This window comes from Juglans microcarpa x Juglans regia, chromosome 6D, assembly GCF_004785595.1.
Source record: "Juglans microcarpa x Juglans regia isolate MS1-56 chromosome 6D, Jm3101_v1.0, whole genome shotgun sequence".
NCBI classification, from domain to species: Eukaryota; Viridiplantae; Streptophyta; class Magnoliopsida; order Fagales; family Juglandaceae; genus Juglans; species Juglans microcarpa x Juglans regia.
In genome coordinates, this window is record NC_054604.1 from 12,566,664 (window position 1) to 12,591,148 (window position 24,485).

At 34.9% G+C, this 24,485-nt stretch overlaps 1 protein-coding gene and 1 long non-coding RNA gene across 2 annotated transcripts; both read left to right on the forward strand.

Moving 5' to 3' along the window:
* The first annotated feature begins 2,159 nt into the window (after window positions 1–2,159).
* Window positions 2,160–2,583, forward strand: LOC121233968. The gene is made up of 2 exons (XR_005934273.1): window positions 2,160–2,233; window positions 2,434–2,583. It is a non-coding gene; the product is annotated as an uncharacterized LOC121233968 (long non-coding RNA).
* Window positions 2,584–3,662: 1,079 nt separating this feature from the next.
* LOC121233939 lies at window positions 3,663–4,522 on the forward strand. Its single transcript, XM_041129712.1, has one exon. The coding sequence runs from the start codon at window positions 3,749–3,751 to the stop codon at window positions 4,364–4,366; it is 618 nt and encodes a 205-aa protein (XP_040985646.1). The 5' UTR covers window positions 3,663–3,748; the 3' UTR covers window positions 4,367–4,522.
* Window positions 4,523–24,485: the final 19,963 nt, after the last annotated feature.

Genomic DNA, 24,485 nt, shown 5'->3' on the forward strand with positions numbered 1-24,485 from the left:
AAAGAGAAGAAATGTATTTCATTTTTATTTCATTTGTATTTATGTGAAGCATATTTTTTAATTTGATTTCTAAGAAAATGTATGTATTCAAATATAGGTAAGGATACAAACGGAAGATGACAACTACACGAGTGGCGCTGCAGTACCAACATATGAGGTGTTACTGCCTAGCTCACAACAAAGTATTATTTCACATGTATGCAATTGTCATTTTTACGTATTTGTAGTTGTCATTTTCTCACATTAATATTTGTGATTTTTAGTAATTACACGTTTTTTTATATACCTAAAGAAAGTTGAATTCTCTAGTTGTAGTTCTGATTTTTACAAATAGATGAAGTGTTACATATGGATCCTCAACATCATGCCTCTCACGACAATTGAAATTTTGTTCCTGCTGCTACTACGGAAGATGCAAGCTTGCTCAGTTTTGGATTTCTTGAGGTCGTTGATGATTCGGAGTCTTGTTTATAGTTGCTGAGGTTTTCGAGTTTGGTTGAATTGATGTATTTGATGATATATTTTTAGATCAATGGATGAATTGTATGACATTAATGTGAAGTTATGTTTTCTAATCAAGAATTGAAGTTATGTTTTGTAATGAAAAATGTGGAGTTATTTCTGAAGTTATATTTTTGCGTGTTGTTTATTTTTTCTATTGGCAGTTTCTTATTTTGCTGCTCCTATGATGGTTCACTGTTTTTTTTTTTTTTTTTTTTTAAATGAAGATGATTCAATATTGTTTTTATTTTATAGATGTAATCCTTTGTAAATAAAACCACAAAGCAAAGAATTTATGGAAAAATATGTAATGTATTGAATGCTCGTAAGTTTGGTACAGCATATCACATAAATTGCATATTAGATAACATTGCATATTACAACAACAACTTTACAAGTGACCAGTCTAACTACAACACTTACAAGCTTAACCAAGTTGAGGCCCCTTTTAACAACATACTTGCGAAATCCCTAACACAACATTAATCTTCATTTGATTTTGATCCTAGCAAGCAACATGAGATTAAAATTGTCTCCAATACACGCAGAGTAGCATACTTGCATGACTAATTTCTTTAACTTGACTTTCAAGCTCTTCCTAATCATTAAGAAAAACCAACACTCTCTATTGGATGTCCTCCTCTCTTTTATGAATCTCTTCCTTTGTATGCTAGAGTTTTTCCTCTCTTTGTTGGAGTTCCCCCTCTCTTTGTTGGAGATCTCTTTTTCTGACAACTGGACTTTCATTGTATTCTTAAAAATCTTCCCATAAAAAGCAGTTGTAATATGGTTTTACCTATAGCAAACAACTTCAGAAATCATTGTAGGAAATTGAGACATATATTTCAACAATATAGAAAATTAAAAGTAACACCAAGAAGAGTCGTTAGTAATAACCTTCTTATTGTACTTTGGAGAAACAAAAAAGGTCGTCTTGGATTTCTTGAGGTGTTCGCAAATTTGAAATTTGCTATCAACTAGCATAAACATTTTAGAGCATTTTTCAAACAACAATCAACCAAAGAATATAATAAATGTGATTGCGATGAAGACATTGTAATTCGGCAACACAAACACCCTTCAAACAAATAATGGTAAGCATTATTGTAACAGACATATTTGGTCTTATACAAATATACATCACTCTTAATGCATGTGAGATATATATGTTGTGACTAGAAAGCCATCTAAGGAATTTGGGCACAAGATGTTATAGAGCTATATAAGGAATCTTTCTTCAAACAAAACAACAAATCAAAACCAACAACACGACTGCTAGCAGCTACTAGAAGCAAAACCAACCCCAAGCACGACGGCTAGCAACTATCAATATATAGCTACGAAATATTAACAAAAAATAGCTGCGTCATTCCCTCTCAACTACGGCTATCAACATCCAACATAACATAACAATGTAAAAAAATAGAGTATAAAACAACAAAACATAGTATAAAATCAAGAACACAAAGAAATATGCAATAACTACCCCAAGCAAAACTAGCTCCAAGCATGACACCTATCAACTATTAACATATAGCTCTGAAATATTAATAACATATAGCTACAACCTTCCCTTTCAGCTACGGCTATCAACATTCCAAAAACATAACACAACAATGTAAAAACATAGAATATAAATCAACGAAATATAGTATAAAATCTAAGAGCAAAATCAAGAATACAAAAAATATACAGTAACTACCCAAAGCAAAATGAACCCCAAGCATGGCAGGTAGCAGCTATCAACATTTAGCTCTGAAATATTAACAACATATAGCTACAACCTTCCCTCTTGGCTACGGCTATCAACATCCCAAAAACATAACACGACAGTGTAAAAAAAAGAGTATAAATCAACAAAACATAGTATAAAATCCAAGAGCTAAACCAATAATACAAAGAAATATTTAGTAACTAACCCAAGCATGGTAGCTAGCAGCTATCAACATATAGCTCTGAAATATTAACAACATATAGCTACAACCTTCCCTCTCGGCTACAACTATCAACATCCCAAAACCATAACACGGCAATGTAAAAAAACAGAGTATAAATCAACAAAACATCGTATAAAATCCAAGAGCTAAATCAAGAATACAAAGAAATTTTCAATAACTACCCTAAGCAAAAACCAACCCAAGCATGGCATTGTAAAAACAAAATGAAGTAAACAAACTAAAAACCTTTAGGAACACGATTAAGGCTAAGACCGAAGGGGACGAGAAGAAGGGGTTTCAAATTTGAGAGATTTCGAAATGGGTGTATTAGGCATGAGCAAGAAGGGCTCAGGAGGAAAGAATGGTCGAAGCTCAATCGGTAGGGAGGGAGAAGGGTTTCAGAAACTCAAAAGGGGTAATGAGTATCATAAACTCAAAAGGGAGAAGGGTTTCAGAAACACGATTTGGTCAAAACTCAATCAATAGGGAAGGGAGAATGGGTTTCAAATGGAGGGGGAAGGGTTTCAAATGGAGGGGGAAGGGTTTCTAAGGGGGGTGGAGGGTTTTAGAGGGAGTGAAAAAAAATCATTTAGGAGAAGGAATTCAGGCATTGAAACGATTCGTTTAATTTAGGATGAAACGATTCTTTCATTTCATGCGCACGCAGTCCCTATTCGGGGACTGTATCCAGAATTATGTTTTTGGGTTAGTTGCATTTTTTAAGGCTTGAAGATGAGGGTTATAGAGAGAACACAAACCATGGGTAGTAGACACGAGTCACTACTACGTTACTATATTTTGTAGACCACGTATTTTGTTAGTATATACATCATTTTCCACAATCATATTTACCACGCCAATGTTAGGTAGTATTACACGGGTGATGTAATAATGAGTAGCGTTAGTCTTATTGGCAAGACAAGCGTAATAACATATTAACATGTACAGCTCAATTGCAACTCAAGTATCAGAATCCATATGCATCTTTATTGAACTTTCCTCTAGAGCAAAGCATCTCTCAATATCATTGAGGGTATAAATAATCACAATATAACCGTTGGCAGGCGGCAGCTTTGAAATGCCATCATTCGCTGGGGACAAATGTGAAATTTCACACGCAGTAGCCGTTACAAACGGTGGCACGTTCCGTTATTTATTCACCGACTAGGGGTATTCCGGGAAACTTGCACTTTTCCTTTTCTATTTTGACCGTTGGGAGGAAATTCAAAAGGCATAAAAATCGCGGACGTTTCAAAATCCTTTCTCCCACTGTTTATCTTCTCTCAAAGCTCCGTCTCTGCACAAATTTCATGGCTGATCCAAGTACAAGCCCACCAATAATAATGGAGTCGAAGCCCTTGCACCCTCTTCACCAAATCGCCGAAACACCGACCCACAAGCTTCTTCTGAAGCAATGGCTCAAGGAAGAGGAACTAATCCTCGGAAGAATCGCCCTCAAAGAAACCCAGATCGACTCTGTCCGAAGCGAAATCACCATGCTGTACATCTTCTTCTTCGTCTTCCACTCCACAGCTTTGGTTCTCCTCTTCAACGCCTCCTCTAGAGACCCAGTTGCCAACAAGTTAGCCTGCCACAGGTCATGGATCCCTTCACTCTGTTCTATTCTGTTTTCGCTCGGAATCATTTGGGCCGTGAGGTACAAGACCGACGTAGAGGTCCACCTGGAGAAGCTACTGGAGAGGGAGAAGGAAGATGGGAAGCTATTGGCAAAGTGTGTGGAAGAACTGAAGAAGAAGGGGGTCGAATTCGACTTGCTGAAGGAGGTGGACGCCCTTCGGAGGGCCAAAAGTCTGCGCGTCGAGACCAAGGCGGTCAGGAAGTGGTCGGCGAGGGACTTTGTCACCCTGTTCTTCTTCGCCATGTCTTGCCTTGTTCTTGCAATCACGAGGGTTATTTTGTGTGATTAAGCTTTTTGCTTAATTGGGAGGGGATTAGTTTGGATATTTTTTGTTTATGGTGGGGAAGGTGGAAAAATGGTGAGTGCAGAATACTCTGTTCCGCTCTTGCAGTTAAGAGGAAAATTACATGGCAAAGTTATGAAATCAATATTTCCTTTCGTTTTACACTGATTGCAACTATTATTATAATTTGATCTGAAATGAATCGCCTTTAATATCAGTTTTCAACTTCCGGATGAACATGATATGAATTTTGTTTCTTCATGATCAAAATATAATGATTGTCAACCAGAATTTGATATCCTATGTCAGATCTACGGACTCTAGGAAGATTTCCGATTTTTCTATGAATCACTCGCAAGAGCAAGGAACTTCGATAAGAAAAATGTTATTTTATCTACTCTATTTGTCTCTTCATTTTGACACTTCATATATTTTATTTTATTTTTTTAATTTTTTTTTACTTAATAATTAAGAAAGTGACTATTAGTCTATTGATTTTTTTTATATTTTTTTAAAATATTTTAAAATGATAAAAAAAATATGAATAAAAAAATTAAAAACAAATAAAAAGATCAATTTAATCTAATAGTTACTTAGAGCAGTGTTACTCAGATGGCAGCACCGCTCCTTCTATAAAGCTCTCAACTTTTTTTTTTTTTTTCTTTTTTGAGATCAATAAAGCTTTAGAGCACATTAGCTTTGCCAGAGTTTTGCTAAAAGAAGCCTCACATCAGGGGTGGATCAGCTATTTCTTTATCTAAACTATTAAAATAATTGTTTTTTTTTTTTTCTGTTTATTTGTTATTTCTTTAGTTTTAGTTATCTAACGGTCTTATCTTTAAAATGAGTGGCTCTCGGGGATATCTTAGTCCGAAGTTGTTCTTATATATAGCATTACAGCCACCAAATACTACTAACCAGGGGGCTGCCTCCCAAACCCTTCCTCTCTGTCTTTTCTCCTGTGTCTTTCTTTTATGTAAATACTATCCAAGTATATATAGCTCATTAGAAAGGCCACTCTCTATTGGACTACACTCGCGCGGTTAAACAATGAACAAAGAATCAATAATTGAAGGTAGATGCATTAGCTGTATCTATTGGACCACACTTACGTTTCCATCTCAGCTTATTTTATTTTATTTTATTTTATTATTATAATTTTTTTAAACTCTCACGCAAAATATAATAAATAATTCAACTTTTTCAAATTTCAAAATAAAAATTATAATAGAAAATTATATTATAATAATATTTTATTCAATCTTCAACTTTCATTTTATCTTATCTCATCTATATAACCAAACGAGACCTAAACTACTTTTTTTTAATCACCTCATGTAACACCTCGCTCCATACGGTTAATAATAAAGTCACTTTTAGAAATTTTCGGGGAAACCAGAGTGTTACTACTGAACCTTGATTTAAAAATATTTTCTTTTTTTCCGAAAGGAAACATCAGGTACAAAAATTCTGTAAATAAAATAATTCTTTATTAAAATACTAAAATCATAAAAGAGAGTGTGAGGAAATATTTATTAAAATTTCTCAAAACCCGTGCCATAAAAATCATAACTTAAAATCTATGTACATAATCTAGGCCACTATCACACCTCATTGGACTAAGTCCCGTTCTATAGCTCTATCGCCATAATTATGCTAATCTGTGGTGGTTTAAAAATATAAAAACAAACTAAAATGAATCGATGACTTAGTAAGAAACTTATCATAACGTAAGCATGCTTAACATAAGGTTTTTGGTAAAAGTTTTCTTGTCGAGAACTTAAAATCATGTTTAATCATACTGATGTTTATGCTATGCATGATTGATTTATCTAAATTAACTGGTTGATCTGATTTATCTGATTAATCTGGTTGGCTAACACACTTAATCATGTGTGTAAGGTTGTGCACTAACTTCCCTTGCTGTAGAAAAGGAAGCCGACTGTACAGTACTCTGGAGTACTACAATGGACCATGCTTGAGTCCGTAACTTTCACGCCTACCCTAAAATTGCATTAGTACCATGCATCTGAATGAATATCTGATTAACTGATATGATCTTATCTTACACTTGAACTTAAGATAGCTTACGCGTTTTATGCAAAGTGAGATGCATAGGATGCATAATATATACATAACTATAATATGCAGAATGAAACATAATGAATGACATGCTTGCAAATATCATGACATGTGTGGTACATAAAAACTGGTTTCGAAAGAATTGACTTTATAATAATATATATAACTAGCTAACATATTCTATCTTAATTTATGATCAAACAACTTATCATGTAGTGTTGCTTTCTAAAATTTTTAACACAAAATTGATCATGGTGCTGGATTAGGAGGTTTATAGTTTTCTTTTTTTCAAATAATATGCGGAAGAGAGATATTTATAGAGAAATTTGGGAGAGGGTGGCGACCAATTTGAGTTGGACTCGATCAAGATCATTTAAGAAGAGAATTTGAATTTAAAAACATGATCTAGTTGTTCATTCAATATAGAATTGGCAATGACTGAAACTGCATAGGAGACTTCAATCAGTGATGATTTTAAATTGAAATAAATTTCTAATAGCCGATCTTTAAATTCTAAAGGAGTTTAATTTGTTCAATGAATAATAAATGGGATTTAACCTAATTATTGAGTCTAATTAAACTCTTAGTCAACCTCAATAATTTATCATTCGTGAGCTTATCCAATATGGCCCATTAAATATAATTTAGGTCTAATAAAAATTATTAATATCTCGACCTTAAAATTATTGGGCTAGTTCGTTACACCTCACTAACTCCAAGGTGATTGAAGTGCCCTAAACTAGTCACATATGTTATTTTAACTAAAGTTTATATTTGTTTTTAGCTAACATCGAATTTTTAATCTAACCATTATATATTTTTTATTTATTTTTTTTCTTATAATCAGTCTTTTGTATATACCAACCACATCTAACTGGTTTTTTTTTTTAAGGACCATACGCAAAAAGGGAATAAAACCAATAACTAATTTGTACGAAAACAACCTCAAGTATGTATAGGCTTTACATTGATCTCAAATAGATTAAGCCTGGTTTGGATAGAGAGATGCTTCTATCTCATCGTATCTCATCTCATCTCAATATCCAAACAATTACAAACACAAATACTTTTCAATTTCAAATCTTCAACTTTTTCATCTAATTATTACCTAATTATTACACCTTCCCCAAACTTCCAAACAAAACACAGAAAATAATTCAACATTTTCATATCTCAAAATAAAAATAATATTAAAAACTTATATTCTAACAATATTTTAACTTTATAATATTTTTATTTAACTTTTTCTCTTCTTTCCCAAAACCTCATAAAACATTTTAACTTAAACAATTTCTAACTCATCTCATCTCAACTTACTATTCAAATCAAGCATAAAAGTCAAAAATATGAAGTATTACAACTAAAATATCTGTTATACATAGAATGGATTTGCTACTCATCATCTCGCACACTACACACCACACTTCTTTTTATTTTTTTATTTTATTCTTGCTAAATTAATTAAGTTTTTCTACTCATTATCCATATACCACATAATTGCTAAGAGAAAAAATAAAAATAAAAATAAAAAATCATATGTGGTGTGTAGTGTAGGAATACTTAGTAGAATTTTTCTACATAGAAATGTATCTTCTATATATAAAAACTATTGGTTACATGTTTTAACAATATGACAGGGATTATGTAGGGGAGTAGATCACAAAAACAAGGTCAGTAGATGGTGGAGAAGATCATGGCAACACAATTGGTCAGCTTGTCTCATCATCCCTCCTCAAGTGCAAGACGATACTGGATGGACAAAGAGCTTGCTAAAGTTTGGAACAAAATTTAGAGCAAATAGCAATTTGGTGAAGATACCAGCTACTTGGTTGTTGCCATAAATATGTGCTAGATGAATGACTCCACAAACTACCTATTCGTGCATAAAGTGAACGTTAATCTCTCTATACTTAGTCCAATGATGCAAGGCCAAGTTTCAGGCCATGTTGATGGAACTAAGATTGTCACATTATAGTGTGGGCGAAGGAAGAGGATAACCAAGGTTGGTAAGAAGATGCTTAAACCACATAATTTCAACAATAGTTGTTGCAAAGGTGTGATACTTTACTTCTTCTTTAAGAAGCTTCAAATACAAAAGATTTCATAAATAAATAAAGTCAATCTTTATTAAAATACTTAAAATATAAAAGAGAGTCTTCGGAAGCACTTATTAAAATTAATCATGTCTCATGTGCTTATCAAGAATAACTTATTAAATTGAAATCATGAAACTGAGCATGTCATAAATTGTCTAAGCCTCTACCTCGTCTCCCTGGGCCAAGTCTCGTCCTACAGTTCCATCCTCATAAAAATCATCACCTAGGGTGGTTAAAATATAAAAGCATACAAAAATGAGTCAAATACTCAATAAACAACACATCATATTATAAACATAAGGTTTCGTTGAAAACGTACATACTTATAGTTACATAAATAACATGAACATGAACATGAATTTGATCTGTGCATGAAATGCCTTAACTTGTCTTTCATTTGTCATTGGCTAGTATCCACTGTTGCCCCCCGTGAGTTAGGTTAATAAATCTTAATAGATTCTAATTCAGCTCGTGATCGTGAGTTGTGGAATCCATACATAAAGAAGACACACTGAGTACGCTGCCAGCGTCTACATCCTAGTAATGCAATATGCCCCTTAAACATATGGTACCGCTTCATATTATAACATAGGCCACTAGGTATCTTAACAATCATATTTCATCAAAATCATACATGCATACTTTATTATCATATTTTGTCTTATCATATCATAACATAGTCATAGATTTCAAATGAAATAATATCTTATCATATCATAGATTTCAAATGAAATCGTAATCCTTCATAAAATGATGTGATTCATATTTTCTCACATAAAATCATAACTTTTCATAAATATTTTGATGCATAACTCTTCATATAAAATCATGTTTTCTTCAAATATTTTTATGCATACCTCTTCACATAAAATTATGGCTTGTCATAAATATTTTGATCATAACTCTCACATAAAATCATGGTTTTTTTTTTTTTTTTTTTTTTTTTTTTTTTTTTTTTTTTTTTTTTTTTATGCATGTACCATGCAACTAACTTGAAACTTATGCATAAAGTCATGGCATTTATAAATCTATCATGGAAGTCAAAAATCATTTTTTTTCATGACTTGTGTATGTAAAAAAGGGCTTCCAATGGAGGACGTACATGCATAATATTTTTATAAAAGACGTGTTGTTTACCATACATACGTGAAAATGTATGATCATACTACTTACCTCGTAGTAATCCAATATTTACGGGACGAAGGTGATTAACTATAAAATAGGAAAGTAATTTAATAACTAAATAAACACTTCGAATTCAATCCCGAAATACTTAAATAGTCTATATTTCGATAACCTAAAATTCTTGTAATCCTAAAATATCATCATTTCCCAAGTATTTGATATCCACTTAATTTCTCTAAACAAGTACACGGTTAAATCCTAAAATATTTTCAAGCCTAAACAACATAACTCAACTTTTACTAATTAACGATAATAAGGATAAAGCTAAAGCAAATCAAGATATAGATCAACTCTAGTTTATAAAAATATGTTATTCATATTTATCTTGTGTAGTTATCTCAATCTCATTGTACTTATCTAATGTAATCGATATAGTTTATAAATACAATAATGTCTCCCACAAATATGTTATGGGAGATTTCCCCAACCTCGTGTAAAACTTATCTATTATCTTGGTATCAGAGTGCTACTTTGGCTTGAAGATGTTATGCTGAGAACGAGTTTGCATGGAGTGTTGGTGAGGCAACAGAGCAGCAACTTCTAGAGCAAAGGTAGAGATCGAGATAGTATCCATAGGGGCAGGTGAGGCAAGGTGATCCTAAGAAGTATGAGTCTCAGAAGAACTAAGGGTTGAAGACAAAGTAGTCGAAAGAAGTGAAGTAGGTGTGATAAGAGTGGAAGGAAGTACAACGTGACTACAGAGAGGAGTGGAAGGAGAGGAGCACATTCTTTTGAAGGGAAAACAAGTCTCATAAAAAACAACGTGATGAGAGATGAACACATGCTCAGTTTGAGGATCAAGACATTTGAATCCCTTATAAAGATTACTAGCACCCAAAAAAACACAAAGTTTAGATTTGAAATGAAATTTGTGTTGGTTGAAGGGTAGAAGGAAGGGTTAGCAAGCGCACCCAAAGACACAGAGAGAATAGTCTGGAGGTTGATCATATTTTTTTTCAAAAGGTGTAAGAGACCCAAGAGATGAGATAGGCAAACGATTGAAAATATATGTAGCCATGAGGAAAGCATGACCCCAATAGTTAAGTGGAACTGAGGTATGGACCAGAAGGGACAAGCCAGATTCAACCACAATATGATGTCTCCTTTCAACAGAACCATTCTGTTAAAAGGTGTGGGGACAGGTAAGTCTATGTTGAATCCCTTGAGAGATGAAATAAGTATGTAGGGAACAAAATTCATCTCCCTAATCAATTTGAATGTCAACAATTTTGTGATTAAATTGTCGCTCAACAAGTTTTTGAAAGGCAAGAAAAGTAAAGAATACATCAAATTTTTTTGTGAGAGGATATAACCAAAGATGCTTACTAAAATTATCACAAAAATAATTATTGCCATTAGAAGACATTACAGGAGAAGGACCCCAAAGATCAGAACATATGAGTTCTAAAGGAAAATGAGATACAGTGGATGACGGACTGAATGGAAGATGATGACTCTTTCCTTGTTGACATGCAGTGCAAACACCATTGACTTTATTTGATGAAACAGGTAGAGAATGCTTAGATATAACAGACAAAATTGTGTGATAGGAGGCATGACCAAGGCTATGATGGCAAATATCAATGGGAACACACTGGCAAAAGTGAGTTTGAGGAGATTTGATGGAAATGTTGGAGCGAGGAAATGGATACAAGCCGTCTCTAGTCCTACTGCTTAGCAGAGGTGTCCCCGTGGCCTCGTCCTTCACAGCAAAAAATTTGGCATGAAATTCAATAAACACTTTGTTATCAGAAGTAAACTGAATGATTGAAATAAGATTCTTTTTTATAGTGGGGACATGAAGTAGGTGCAGTAAACTGAATGTAGTAGAAGAAGTAGCGAATTTCGAAGAACCAATGTGACTAGTTGGCAAACTAGTACCATCTCCAACTTGGATATAATCAGCCCAATATAAGGTTCAACATGCAAGTTAAGATTCTGAAGACCATTGGTGAGATGATGAGTGGAGTCACTGTCAGGGTACCAATTCATGTCATTCGTAGGTTAAGAAGAAGCAGTATACATAGACATTTGATTGGTGGAGCCTTGAAAGGAGATATCAAAGCAATGAAAGCATTTGACAGCATTGTGACCAACTTTTCCATAGAGCTAACAAGAAGGACGTGAGTCACCATTGGAAGCATCACTGCCTCAACCATGGCCACGGCCATGATAAGAGCTCTGAGAACGCTATTGATAACGATTGCCACCAAGACGTAAAGAATTCTCATTGCAAGTAGTCACATTAATAGAACTGACAACAACATCAATAGATGTTGAATGAGCAGCCAGACGAAGCTGAAAACTGAGCATGTTACTGTAGATATCCTCCACATATAGAGGATTAATTCGAGTGGTGATGGAAGCAACCAACAGATCATAACTGGAATCCAAACTAACAAGAAGATAGGAGATGATATCAATCTCGTGAAGCAGGTGACCAACAGCAGCAAGAACATCATAGAGGGATTTAACCCACTGAAAATAATTTGCAACAAAGGAACTGCCTTTCTTTAGGCTAGATAACTGATGTCGTATAGTGAGAATATGGGCTTGAGAAGTAGAGGAAAACATCCTCTCAAGAGCAGACCAGACTTTTTGACAAGTGGAGCAACTAACGACCTGAGCGACTAATGACCTGAGCGAGAACATCTTCAGACAGAGAAGACATCAACATGCTAAGAATGGCATGATCTTGTTGAAACCAAAGATCCTATGCAGGGTTGGGGATTGGGGTGGGTGTAGTTGCAGTTGGGATAACAGATGTTATCAATCGTGGAGGACACATGACAGTTCCATCCACATAGCTATGAAGTTGTTGTCCTGGCAAATAGGGTGCAATTTGTGCTTTCCAAAGCAAATAGTTATATTTATGCAGTTTGATGGTGACAATAGAATGGAGATTGACATGAGAAAAATTGGAAATATGGAGGAGGTGTCATGGGAAAAGGCATGAGGATAAGTGTTACTGGAAGAAGACATGGTGAGGATAGACATAGGTCTTTATGATGGCTTTGGATACCAAGATAAAAGATAAGTTTTACACAAGGTTGAGGAAATCTCCAATAACATATTTGAACAGTTCTCTACCCACTTCCAAAGGCCTTACTTACTATTGCTTCCTGCCCAGAGGAACCTACCTGTTTCACCCAAGCTCACAAACATCTAGAGTGGCGACGTGCCATGGATGCTGAATTCATACGATGTAGGTCTTATGAATGTTATTGGCTGTCATTGGATTTATAAACTAAAACATCGAGTAGATGGTTCTCTTGAGCGCTATAAAGCACAGCTAGTGGTTAAGGGGTATCACCGACAACCTGGTCATGATTTTGAGGACACATTTCGTCTTGTTGTTAAACCTAGGACAATCCAGGTTGTACTCAGCTATGCTATCTCTCAGAGTTGGAGTCTTCGTCAAATTGATGTACAAAATGCGTTCTTACATGGTTTCTATATGCAGTAGCCGCAAGGATACATTCATCCACAGTTTCCTTGACATGTTTGTAAGTTACAAAAAGCCTTGTATAGCCTCAAACAAGCACCTTGTGCCTAGTACTCTCGGCTTAGTGACAAACTTCTGGCTCTGTTCTTGGTATCATTAAACAGAGGACAACATGTGCTGGTTGAGCTCTCGTGCATGGGCTGAAAGACAACTACACTGTCTTGTGTGGTGGTGTCTTGGTGCTCTTCCATTGGTTACATACGTGGTTCTACATGGTTCGAGGGATTTCATATTATGGAGGCAGTCTTTATGGGAGAAACCGTGAGGGTTGCGTGTTTCGGTGGTGTGGGGCCATTCCAAACTGAGTTGGGCAGCATTGGGCTTGATGGAGGTTGTAGAGGCGGTACCATTGACATGCTAGGAGTCTTTAGAGGTTGGCGTGTTGTTGTGTGATCATGTGTGTGCATAACCGGCTCTATTGGACTTGCTAATTCGTGCGGTAGGGGTTTAGGGGGTGTGGTTGTTGCAGTGACTAGTAGTCGAGAGAAATTATAGGGCTACTGATGAACCCAAAATGATAAAAGGGGCTGGGTAGCTTGATGAAGGTAAACAGAGAGTTAAAACCTTAGAGCTTGAAGAAGAAGATGAAAGTACAATGCATGGGGCTCTATTTATACTGTGTGGGTCATGGGTTTTGTTTGGGTTGACCCATGAATTTTTAGGACTTTTTCTTGGTCTTTATTTGGGCTCATGGGTTGGATTATAATTTCATAGGCTAAGTCACTTAACAATTCTAACATGTCAATCTTAAATTCTAAAATGGACCTAAGTCATCCAATAAATATCGTTGGACTTAACAAATTATTCTTGAGCCTAATACCAATTAAATAGGGCTCACTTGGTCCATAAATATGAGATGGGCTATAATCAAATTATTGGGTCCAATAAAAATCATTAATCCACCATAATAAATTTTGGGCCCGTGGCATATGCAAAATTATCCAATAAATCTCAATTGGGCTTTCCAAAAATATTAACTTATTAATACCATCCAAAATCATTCACTCAAACTTAACGAGCTTTAAACTAAACTTTTGGGCCTAATTATAATTGTTAGCAAACCTCAATAAACTATAGTCTGTGGGCTTATCCAAAATAGCCCATTAAACTTAATTTAGGCACATTAAAATTATCCTTATATTGACCTTAGACATATTAGATTGGGTTGTTACACATGTAAATTGCAAAGCCTAATGTGGAGCGGCAATCATCCCACAAACTTGCCCAGTTGGCATCATAATACTCATAAAGTGAAGTTATAGGAGTTTTTACAAAATGAAAGCCAAAGCTGAGAGTACCTTTTAACATAGTTATTGAGCCCAATTAAAACTCGTAATTAATCTCAATAATTTATCGTTTGTGGGCTTATCCAATATGACCCATTAACTATAATTTAGATTTAGGCCCAATAAAAATTATTAATATCTCGACTTTAGGATTATTAGGCCGAGTCGTTACACAGGTCATCCACATACACCTCTATATTGCACCCAATTTGTTTCTTAAACATCGAGTTCACTAGCCAATGGTACATTGCCTCTACATTCTTAAGGTCAAATGGCATAACTCGATAATAGTAGAGTCCCTTGCTCGCGATGAAAAGATGTTTTCTACTAGTCTTTCTTGTAGATCTTGATCTAGTTGTACCCCAAGTAGGCATAAATGAAACTTAGCATCTTTTTCCCGTCGTTGAATCCACTATCAGATCTACCATCAGTAAAAGAAAACTATCATTAGGGCAGGCCTTGTTTATGTTTGTGAAGTTTACGCACATGCGCCACTTCCCATTTCCTTTCTTCACCAGCACCACGCTTGACATCCATTCGGGATAATAAGACTCCCTTATGAACCATCCACATACACCTTCATATTGCACCTAATTTGTTTCTTAGACATGGAGCTCACCAGCCAATGGTACGTCACCTCTACATTCTTAAGGCTAAATGACATAACTCGGTAATAGCATAGTCCCTTGCCCGTGATGAAAAGATGTCTTCTACTGGTCTTTCTCGTAGAGCTTGATTAGTTGTACCCCAAGTAGGAATCAATGAAACATAGCATCTTTTTTCCCGCCATTGAATCCACTATCAGATTTACCCTCGGTAAGAGAAAACTATTCTTGGGGCAGGCCTTGTTTATGTCTATGACGTCCATGCACTCGTGCCACTTCTCATTTGCTTTCTTCACAAACACCACATTCGACATCCATTAAGGATAGGAAAACTCCTTTATGAACCCAACTTCAAGTAGGCATTCTACTTCTCCGACTATTGCTACACACTTCTTGGCTCTGAAACTTCTTCACAGGGTATATAGAGAGGTGATGCTCCATTACCTCTCAGTCTATCCTGGGCATGTCTTCATGGCTCCAAGCAAAGATGTCTTTATGCTCAACTAGAAGTTGTGTCAATTGTTCCCTAAGGTCCATGCTCATACATGTTTCTGTCCTCGCAATAGCTCCTGGCCACTTAGGTGCAAGACAATTAGCTTTAGAGGCTCACCTACTTCACCCTATTTTAGCTTGTTCTCATCCTGAATCTCGATCATCCAATCGATGAGCATGGGTGGCTGTGGAACATGACTTCATGTTCGCCCCTCCGGTGTCAGCGGTGTAAACTTCTCCTCCTTCACTCTTCAAATGTTGAACATAGAATTATTGTGCTAGCATTTGCTCACATCGAACTTTCTCTACTCCTACTTTGGTAAGGAACTACATTTCAAATGGTAGGTTGACGTGACCACCTCCATTTTATTCAACGTTGGGTATTTGATAATGGCATTATATAAAAAGATGCTTCTTACTACCAAAAGTTTGTCATGCCGGTGGTGGTGCAAGGCCTGGCCCCCATGGCAATCGGTAAAGTAATGTCGCCTACAGGTTGTATTGTCTTGCCTACAAAACCCTTCAATAGTGTTGGTGTTGGTCGCAACCTATTGTCCTTAATGCTCGTCCTCTTGAAGGTGTCCCAGTACAAGATGTTCACTGAACTCCCATTATCAATTAAGATCCTAAAAGTTGTGTAGTTAGCGACGAGTAGTGTGACTACCAAAGTAATATCATGACGGTATAAGACACACTCGCAATTGGCACAATCGACGTATACAAAGGATATGTCGCTAGCTTCAGGGTTGCTTAACCGTGAAGACTTCTTTGTACCTCGTCCGTTGGGTGTGTGCTTTACTTGTGGTAGAATAGGCTCCCCCGCAGGCAAAGCCACCCTCTATAGTTCTAATTTTTCTAGGGGCTTTTGCTTCCCGAGTGGACTACGGCACCGGGTGCGCCCTCTCCTTTCATTCTTATCTCTCCTCAGGGTCACACTTCTCCTCTAGGCTCTTGGCAACCTTTCTCTTTGTGGTCTTATCTCTCCTTTAGGCTCTTGGTGTTAGGTGATGAAGCGCTCCAACTCCTCGTTTCTTTGCATCTCTTCTATTTGGTTCTTGAGGATATAGTGTTATGTTGAACCCAAAGTTTCAAGGTTCATATAATTACATATCTACATATGGAATTTGATGATAACAAATGAATTCAAGTATAAAAGAATCTCAAACTCAAGTTGCCTACACAATGAAGCCAAGCACATCAATAAACCAAGCATGAGCAAGAAAGGGATTAAGCTCGCAAATGAAACTCTTAGAGTAATTTTGTACATCTCCTGATAAAATTTGAAATTAGATTAATGCTCAAAATTAATCTTTTTTCATAAAGTATCAAATTGCATTTTTCACATGTGCATGATATATTTAAAAATTAAAAGTTTGAAATTTGAATTTTTGAAAGATGATTGTTTGTCATCTTTCACATGTGCATGACATAATTAAAACTTTGAATTTTGAAAATTTGAAAGATGATTGATTGTTGTCATCTTTCACATGTGCATGTTTTGTTTGAAACTTGTTAAAAGTGAATGATGTTGTCTTTGACAATTACAAAAAGTAAAATTTTGATTTGAAAATTTTTTAAAAGTGAATGATGTTGTCTTTGACAATTGTGAAAAGTAAAACTTTGATTAAATTTTAAAAAGTGAATGAGGTTATCTCTGACAATTGTGAAAAGTAAAACTTTGATTTGAATATTTTGAAAATTGAATAATGTCGTCTTTGACAATTTCAAGAAAGTAAAACTTTAATTTGAAAATTTTGAAAAGTGAATGATGTTGTCTTTGACATGTGAATCTTTTTAAATTTGAAAATGAAATCTCATATGCCTATAAATAGCTCATTTCAGCTCTTCAAATTTAGAACAATATATATAACAACAAGAGCATACAACATTCATTCAAAACTTTCAATCTCTCTTCTCTAACCATTGAGCCTTAACCCTTGTTCATTTTGAGAGATGTATAATTTGCGTTGTATTGTTTTTATTTCACTCATTGATGAGTGTTTTTTAATGACCTACCCACTATCAGCTCTTGTATTAGTAAAAGGGTGTGTATAAACCTTGTACGTGTAGAAAGTGTTCTACACAGGGAATAGATGTTGAATCACCACGTGTAAGGTAATTGCAAGTATAAAGGATGTTCTACATGGATTCTTTGTTGCGATACTGCTCAACAGTACAATAGGTTTCTATCTCCATATGAAGGAGATTGGATAGTGAATTTGGAAATTCTCTAGGGGTAGCTTGAGGCGAGGACGTAGGCAATGTGACTGAACCTCGTTAAAATATTGAGTTTGCTTCCTCTTACCCTTGCTCTTTTTACTTACTGTAGCTTCGTAGTTTGTTCATATTTCATATTGTGTATTTAATTTATAATTGTGAATTTTTAAATACAATCAAATTCACCTCCCCTTTTGTGCTAGTCATCTGAGCAACATGTTCCTTAGTGTTGTGGCTTCATATTCACAATAGCCACATGCGAAGCAGAGAAACAATCTTGCGTGATCCCAGTGAGTGAGGGATATCTTCAATGATTAAGTCAGTTAGAGAAGTAAGAATATATAAATGAATTAGTATCCATTATAGTGTATTCATGAAAGCATATTTATTGGGTCTAGGATGCACAATATGGAGAGACCGTTAAGCTTGAGCACGACATGAAATATGGTGGTATCCATTTGAGAGGATTGTCTTTGCTGCACCTTTTTTGTTGGCTTGAATATTGTGATGTCATCGGCCCCCGTTTGTGATTTGGTAGAAGGCTGCAACATCGGGATGTGCACCACACAGGTTATACGCCTCACGTTTTGTGGAACATTGTGTGCTCGTATGCTCAGCACACTTGTGTTAAAAATAATCACAGTAGAAAGACTTGAGATATGTCATAATTAAAATATCAGTACCAAAGAAACAGATTTTAGAGCATCAAATTTAACATCATAACTATCCAAAAGTAAGGGTGTAAAAAAAAATTAGAAAATTGGTTGAATTGGTTCGGTTCAATACCGATTCTTAAGAATCAAAATTGGTCTGAAATCGGTTTGGTGTCAGTTTTTATATTTAAAAAATTGGTTTGAACCGAACTGGATCGGTATTTTTTATATTATATATAAAATACTTTCTATATTAAGTTAGACACTAACATACATAATTAAGTATAAAAATGAGTTAGACACTACTAATAATAACATGAAATTAGATACTATAATATAAGTCTAGTATAGAAATCAGTTAGACACAACTTACTAGTATAGAAACAAGTCTAGTATAATAAGTTAATCTCACTAATTATACTATACTAAGTTAATCTCACTAATAAGTTAGACATTATGAGGATACCTGTAAAAAAAAAATCCTTTGAGGAGAACAATCATTAGAAGAATCGGCTCTCAAATCTCAACTTATGTAGTGCAACATGTGTAAACAGTAAATCAAAAAAACTAAACCAAATCAGACCAAACCAAAACCGAAAAATCTGAAAGTTTGATTTTGTTGAGGAACCAATCCATATTGGTTCTTAAATTTTTCAAAACCAGTCTATACTACTTGTTGATGTCGTGTTTCACAGCCTGGACAAAGTATTCAAGAAGTAACTCCCTTCTCAACTTAGAGAGGGGGCATTTATACCTGGTCGAGGGGATCCCAGAGGTGATAGTGACTGGTATGCTGCTCCATACCAGGATCGGGTGTCCCTGCCAACTTCCTGCTTCCCTGCAGACTTGCCAGACCTAACCATGGTTATCGTTGACACCCAGGGGGCATGCTGTTGCGTGCCAACCCCTGGGACACATTGAATGCAACGTGGCCCTTACCATGGCGTGTCCGCTCCCGTTCTATTAAATATGGCGTGGTTCTGGTTAGGCACGTTTGTCCTCTTGCGCCTTCCGGACAGCAGCGTCAGGGATAGGGGATGTCTCTGACGGTCGACCAGTTATGGTGTCAGGCTGTCCTGTCCACCTCCTGTCCTTTTGTCAATATACCCTGCCCGGTGCTCCTCCTCCTGGGCCTCCCAGGCCAACCTGGCCCAATCTAGGCCTTATACGTGGGTCTGGGCCCTGGCCTTATCCCGAGCTTGGCTCCTAGGGATTTCTCCCCACACTACTCTTTAACTGCATTGGGTCTTCTTGCTCGTAATCTACCTCGTTCCCTACATCTACATCAAAACTTACAGATTCAAGGAGCAAAATCTTAGTGGGACTTTGTGCCATAAGTGAGATTTCGAGAAAATCTTACTGATCAGTTATATCTCATGAAAAACTTAAAAGGTACATAATTGACAATGAATATAACAAGTATGGACTTAGTAATAAAACACATGTTGAGGCGAGAGCACATGCCTATTTTTTTTTTTTTTTTTGAAAATAGAGCACACACGTAATTGAAATATAAATAGAGTTACAAAAGACTTGTTGAGGATCCAATGCTCAAAACGTTACACAAGAAGATTTCCTCCCCTTGCTTCATGTCGGCTTCTCGCAGTTGCTGCTTTGGTCACGTCACGACCTTTCATCGGTCTTAGCACACACTTTTACCCAACAAATCCTGTTGTAGAGAAATGTTATTCAACATCTTAATAACTATAACTCCTTCATCATTCATTGATGGTTATCAAATGATTGGAAAACTATTATTAATATTTTATTATTTATCTACTAATAAATTAATATCACACATCAACAGATCATGAAATGATTATAGTTAAAATGATGATTAATAGTATTTTTCTTAAATTATACACATCTGAATGGTATAATATTTTAGAATTACATTGTATAACCACTTTTATTTAAACTGCATTTATATTATGAGTAATTAATATCATTTTAAATATCTTATTTATCATAATCCAGATGAATGAAGCAAGGTGACTAAATATGATAAAAACATAATAGTAGAGATGCTAAAAGATCTTATTATATAAAGTATAAACTTCAATATTAGAATTTAAATAAAAAAATGTGAGTTAATTGATATTTATTACATTTAGGATATATAACCGTCAAGACAATTTATAAAATTCTTATAACAAAAAATTATAATAAACTTAATATTTTTGCAAACAAAAAGTTATGCCCTATCGCCTTACAACACTAACATCCGATACCTTAGAGCACTGGCCAATGACAGTACATCTCTAAAGTTTGGCTAAATATCAATAAAATGATCTGTATTGGAGTAGTCAAATGAGGAAGCTCTACATATGAGTTACAGTACCACAAAAGTTTCCTTCATATTTGGAGATACACTATTTGATATGAACCCGTAGGAATTAAATCCAGGTTCCCATCATTATTCATCTTAAAAAGAATTAGTATATTCTAAAAATATACATCAACTGCACATTGGGACATTGCTCATTTTCTTGCTACTCAGTTGGGCCTTTCACATTGGGATGCTGGATAAAATATTGAGTTATTAAATTATTAATTAACATATAGTTAGTGTAATTACAAAATATAAAAAAAAATATTATATTATTATTTTGGCTAATCCAATGTGGGGTTATATCTTGAATAGTTTTTTTATAACAATAATTATATTAATCAGCAAAAAACATTACAAACTTTATTTATTAAACCAAACAACAGAACTAATAAACTCACGAAAAATCTTTCCCACACATTTATATCATCAATGTTCCAAGCAAGCTTTGCCAATTTGTATGCTCCCTCATTGCCCAAACGTCCCACATGCAGAATATTGCAGTGGTTAAAAACTCTCATCAATTTTTGAATCTCCTTAATCACATTACCAACCATAGACATAGAGGAGGAATCATTTCTATGAATAGTATGAACCATAACAAGAGAATCTATTTCAATAATCAGATTTGGAATGCCCCTATGTAGATAGAATTGTAGACCTCTTAGGATAGCCACCAACTGAGGATCATTCACTGCAAACTCTTTCTTACTAGCTGCCAACACAACTTCACCCATGTCATCCTTAAGCAAAACTCCCACCCCTGCTCTTTGTTGATCAAAGAAGATGGCCCCATCAATATTTAGTCTTAAAGATCCTCGTGGAGGAGAAACCCAAGTACCCTTACTCTTCTGTCCAACACCCCTTACTTGCTTCAAATCATACCATAAAGCTAAAGCATTGTGTATTTTTGCAGCATGGTTTAGGTCAATATCCTCAAACATTTTCTTATTGCACCTATACCAAAAACCCCATGCAATGAGAGAAAACTTTTTCAATTGATCTTGACTTCCTCTAGCTTTGACTTGTCTAGCCAACTCAGCAAAATCCACAAAATTATCCTCATTTTGCAAACAAAGGCCTTGATCATCCCAACTCTATCTAAGTCTGTGGCATTTAAAAACAGCATGCAACACATCTTTTGCGCTATCCTTACAAAAAACACAAGTATCTTCCAGCAACATTTTTCTTTTCTTTACGTTTAATTTTGTTGGGAGACCATTTTTGCAGGCTCTCCAAGTAAAAACTTTCACCTTGCTTGGAATTTGTAAACTCCACAGCCCTTTCCACACCTACTTCTGGTCTGTAACATTTGATGATTCTAGTCTGCCTCTAATCACTCTAACCACAGAACTAAAGAGCTTATAAGCACTTTTCACAGTAAAAACTCCATTCTGTTCAATCTCCCATACTAACTTATCTGCATTCTCCCTTGAGCTCAATAGAATTTTGAAAATCTCTGTTGCTACTAGGGATGGAAAACCCTGATTCACTTTTTCAACATCCCACCAGAGTGTATCCTTATCAGTAAGATCTTCTACTTTTTAGTTAGCATTTAGCAACAACTCAAGAACACATTGTTGGAGTTGTCTATGATTTGGAACCCAGTAATTTGTCCAAAGTTTAATATTAGATCCATTACCCACCCTCCATTGATAGCCATGCTTTAAACTGTGCTTTGCTTTTACCCCTCCAAGCATATGATGGCGTGGAACCCAACTTTGAATCCAAAAAATCAGTGTTAGGAAAATATCTTGCTTTATAGATCTTATGCAAAAGGGTAGACTTCTCATACATAATTCTCCACCCTTGTTTTGCAAGAAGAGCCACATTAAAAACTTTGAGATTTTTAAACCTCAGACCTCCATCTTTCCTGGGTCCACACATCTTCCTCCAACTAACCCAATGGATCTTATTTTCTTCATTCTTTTGTCCTCACCAAAACTTTTCCATCATGCTCTCCAACTCCTTACAAAAACATCTGGTAGTTTAAAGCAGCTCATCGTATAAGTTGGTATAGACGTAGCTACAGTCTTATTAGGATCTTCTTTTCTCCTGTGAAAGCAACTTTTCTTTCCAGCATTTCAATTTCTACCAAACTTTGTGTTTTACATTTGAGAAAACTTGATGTTTGGCATGCCCCACTACTAGAGGCAACCCCAGATATTTGTCATATTTCTGAAAGTGCTGAACTCCCCACAAAGACAGCAGATCCTCATGTGGTGAAGTTGAAAAATTTCTGCTAAAAATCACATTTGTTTTTTCTCTATTCACTTGTTGACCAGATGTCTGCTCATAACACTTGTAACATATATTGAATCTTCAAATTTTCCTGCATGTTAGCCTTGCAAAACAATACACAATCATAAGCAAATAGTAGATGATTGATTTTGGGTGCACCTCTGCAAATCTGAACGTCTTTTATCTAGATCTCAACTACAGCTCTTTGTAGTAAGCAAATAAATCCCTCAGTCCATAACAAGAACAAATATGGAGATAAATGATCTCCTTGTCTAAGACTTCTAAAAGGAAAAAATGGTCCTTTAGGCTCACCATTAATGAGAACAGAAAAAGAAACCGTCTACACACAAAACATAATCAACTCAACCCATTTTCTATCAAAACCCATAGTAAGCATAGCATGTTCAACAAAAAACCAATCAACTCTATCATATGTTTTATTCATATCAAGTTTAAGGGACATAAAACCATCTCTCCCAACCATCTTCCTTCTTAAAAACTGTATAAGTTCATAAACCACAATCACATTATCAATAATAAGACATATACTTTTAGCTAAATTCTGGAGATGGATTTGATGAAATCAATGCCAATACTCTTATAATTAATTGGACCTTAGTTAAATTATAGGAAAAAAATATAAAAAGGGAGGAAAAAAGAGCTACATCCGGTTCCCTATAGTAACTTTTGATTTTAGGTACACATCCTAAATCATTACTTTGATTTTTTTATTCTAAATTTAATAGTACATTTAGATATATTTATTATTCCTACTATTTTTTCAAAATTAGAAAAAATATCATAAAAATAAATTCTTTTTTATTTTTGTTAATGTGAGGATGATTATATTTTTATATCTTTCAATAATATTAAATAAAATCATTTATACTAAACATTGAACTAATTTTTATTAACAAACACACATTTCCACAATGTTATATATGATTTCAATTTCCTACTCATTTTTAAAATTTAGCCGTTACAAAATATATGGTTGGCAAATGTGAATTTCGACAAAAAATTATATTTTTCTTAAAAACATAATAATTTTGAAAATATTTATCGTATTCGAAAAAAAAATTAAATTTTTGTTTAAAATATTCACTAAAGAGTAATAATTCAAAAAGAAGAAAAAAGATAAAAGAGTGAGTAGTAAATATTATAAAAAGAATTAAGAAAAAAATAATAAGTAAAGAATAAATAAAAATCACTTTAATAAAATAAAAAAAGAATAAAGCGTGATATGTCGAAAGTTTTGAAAAGATGAATAAAATTTAAAAATAAAATCTAGCTAAAATTTAAAAAATATTTTACTCATCCGGACGCGGACGGAAGGTTGGGAAGAAGTTTCTCTCGGAAAAAACTTGAATTTTGAATGTGACCCACCGACGACTATACACGGTCATATGGGACCCACTTGCCAAGTAATAGGTT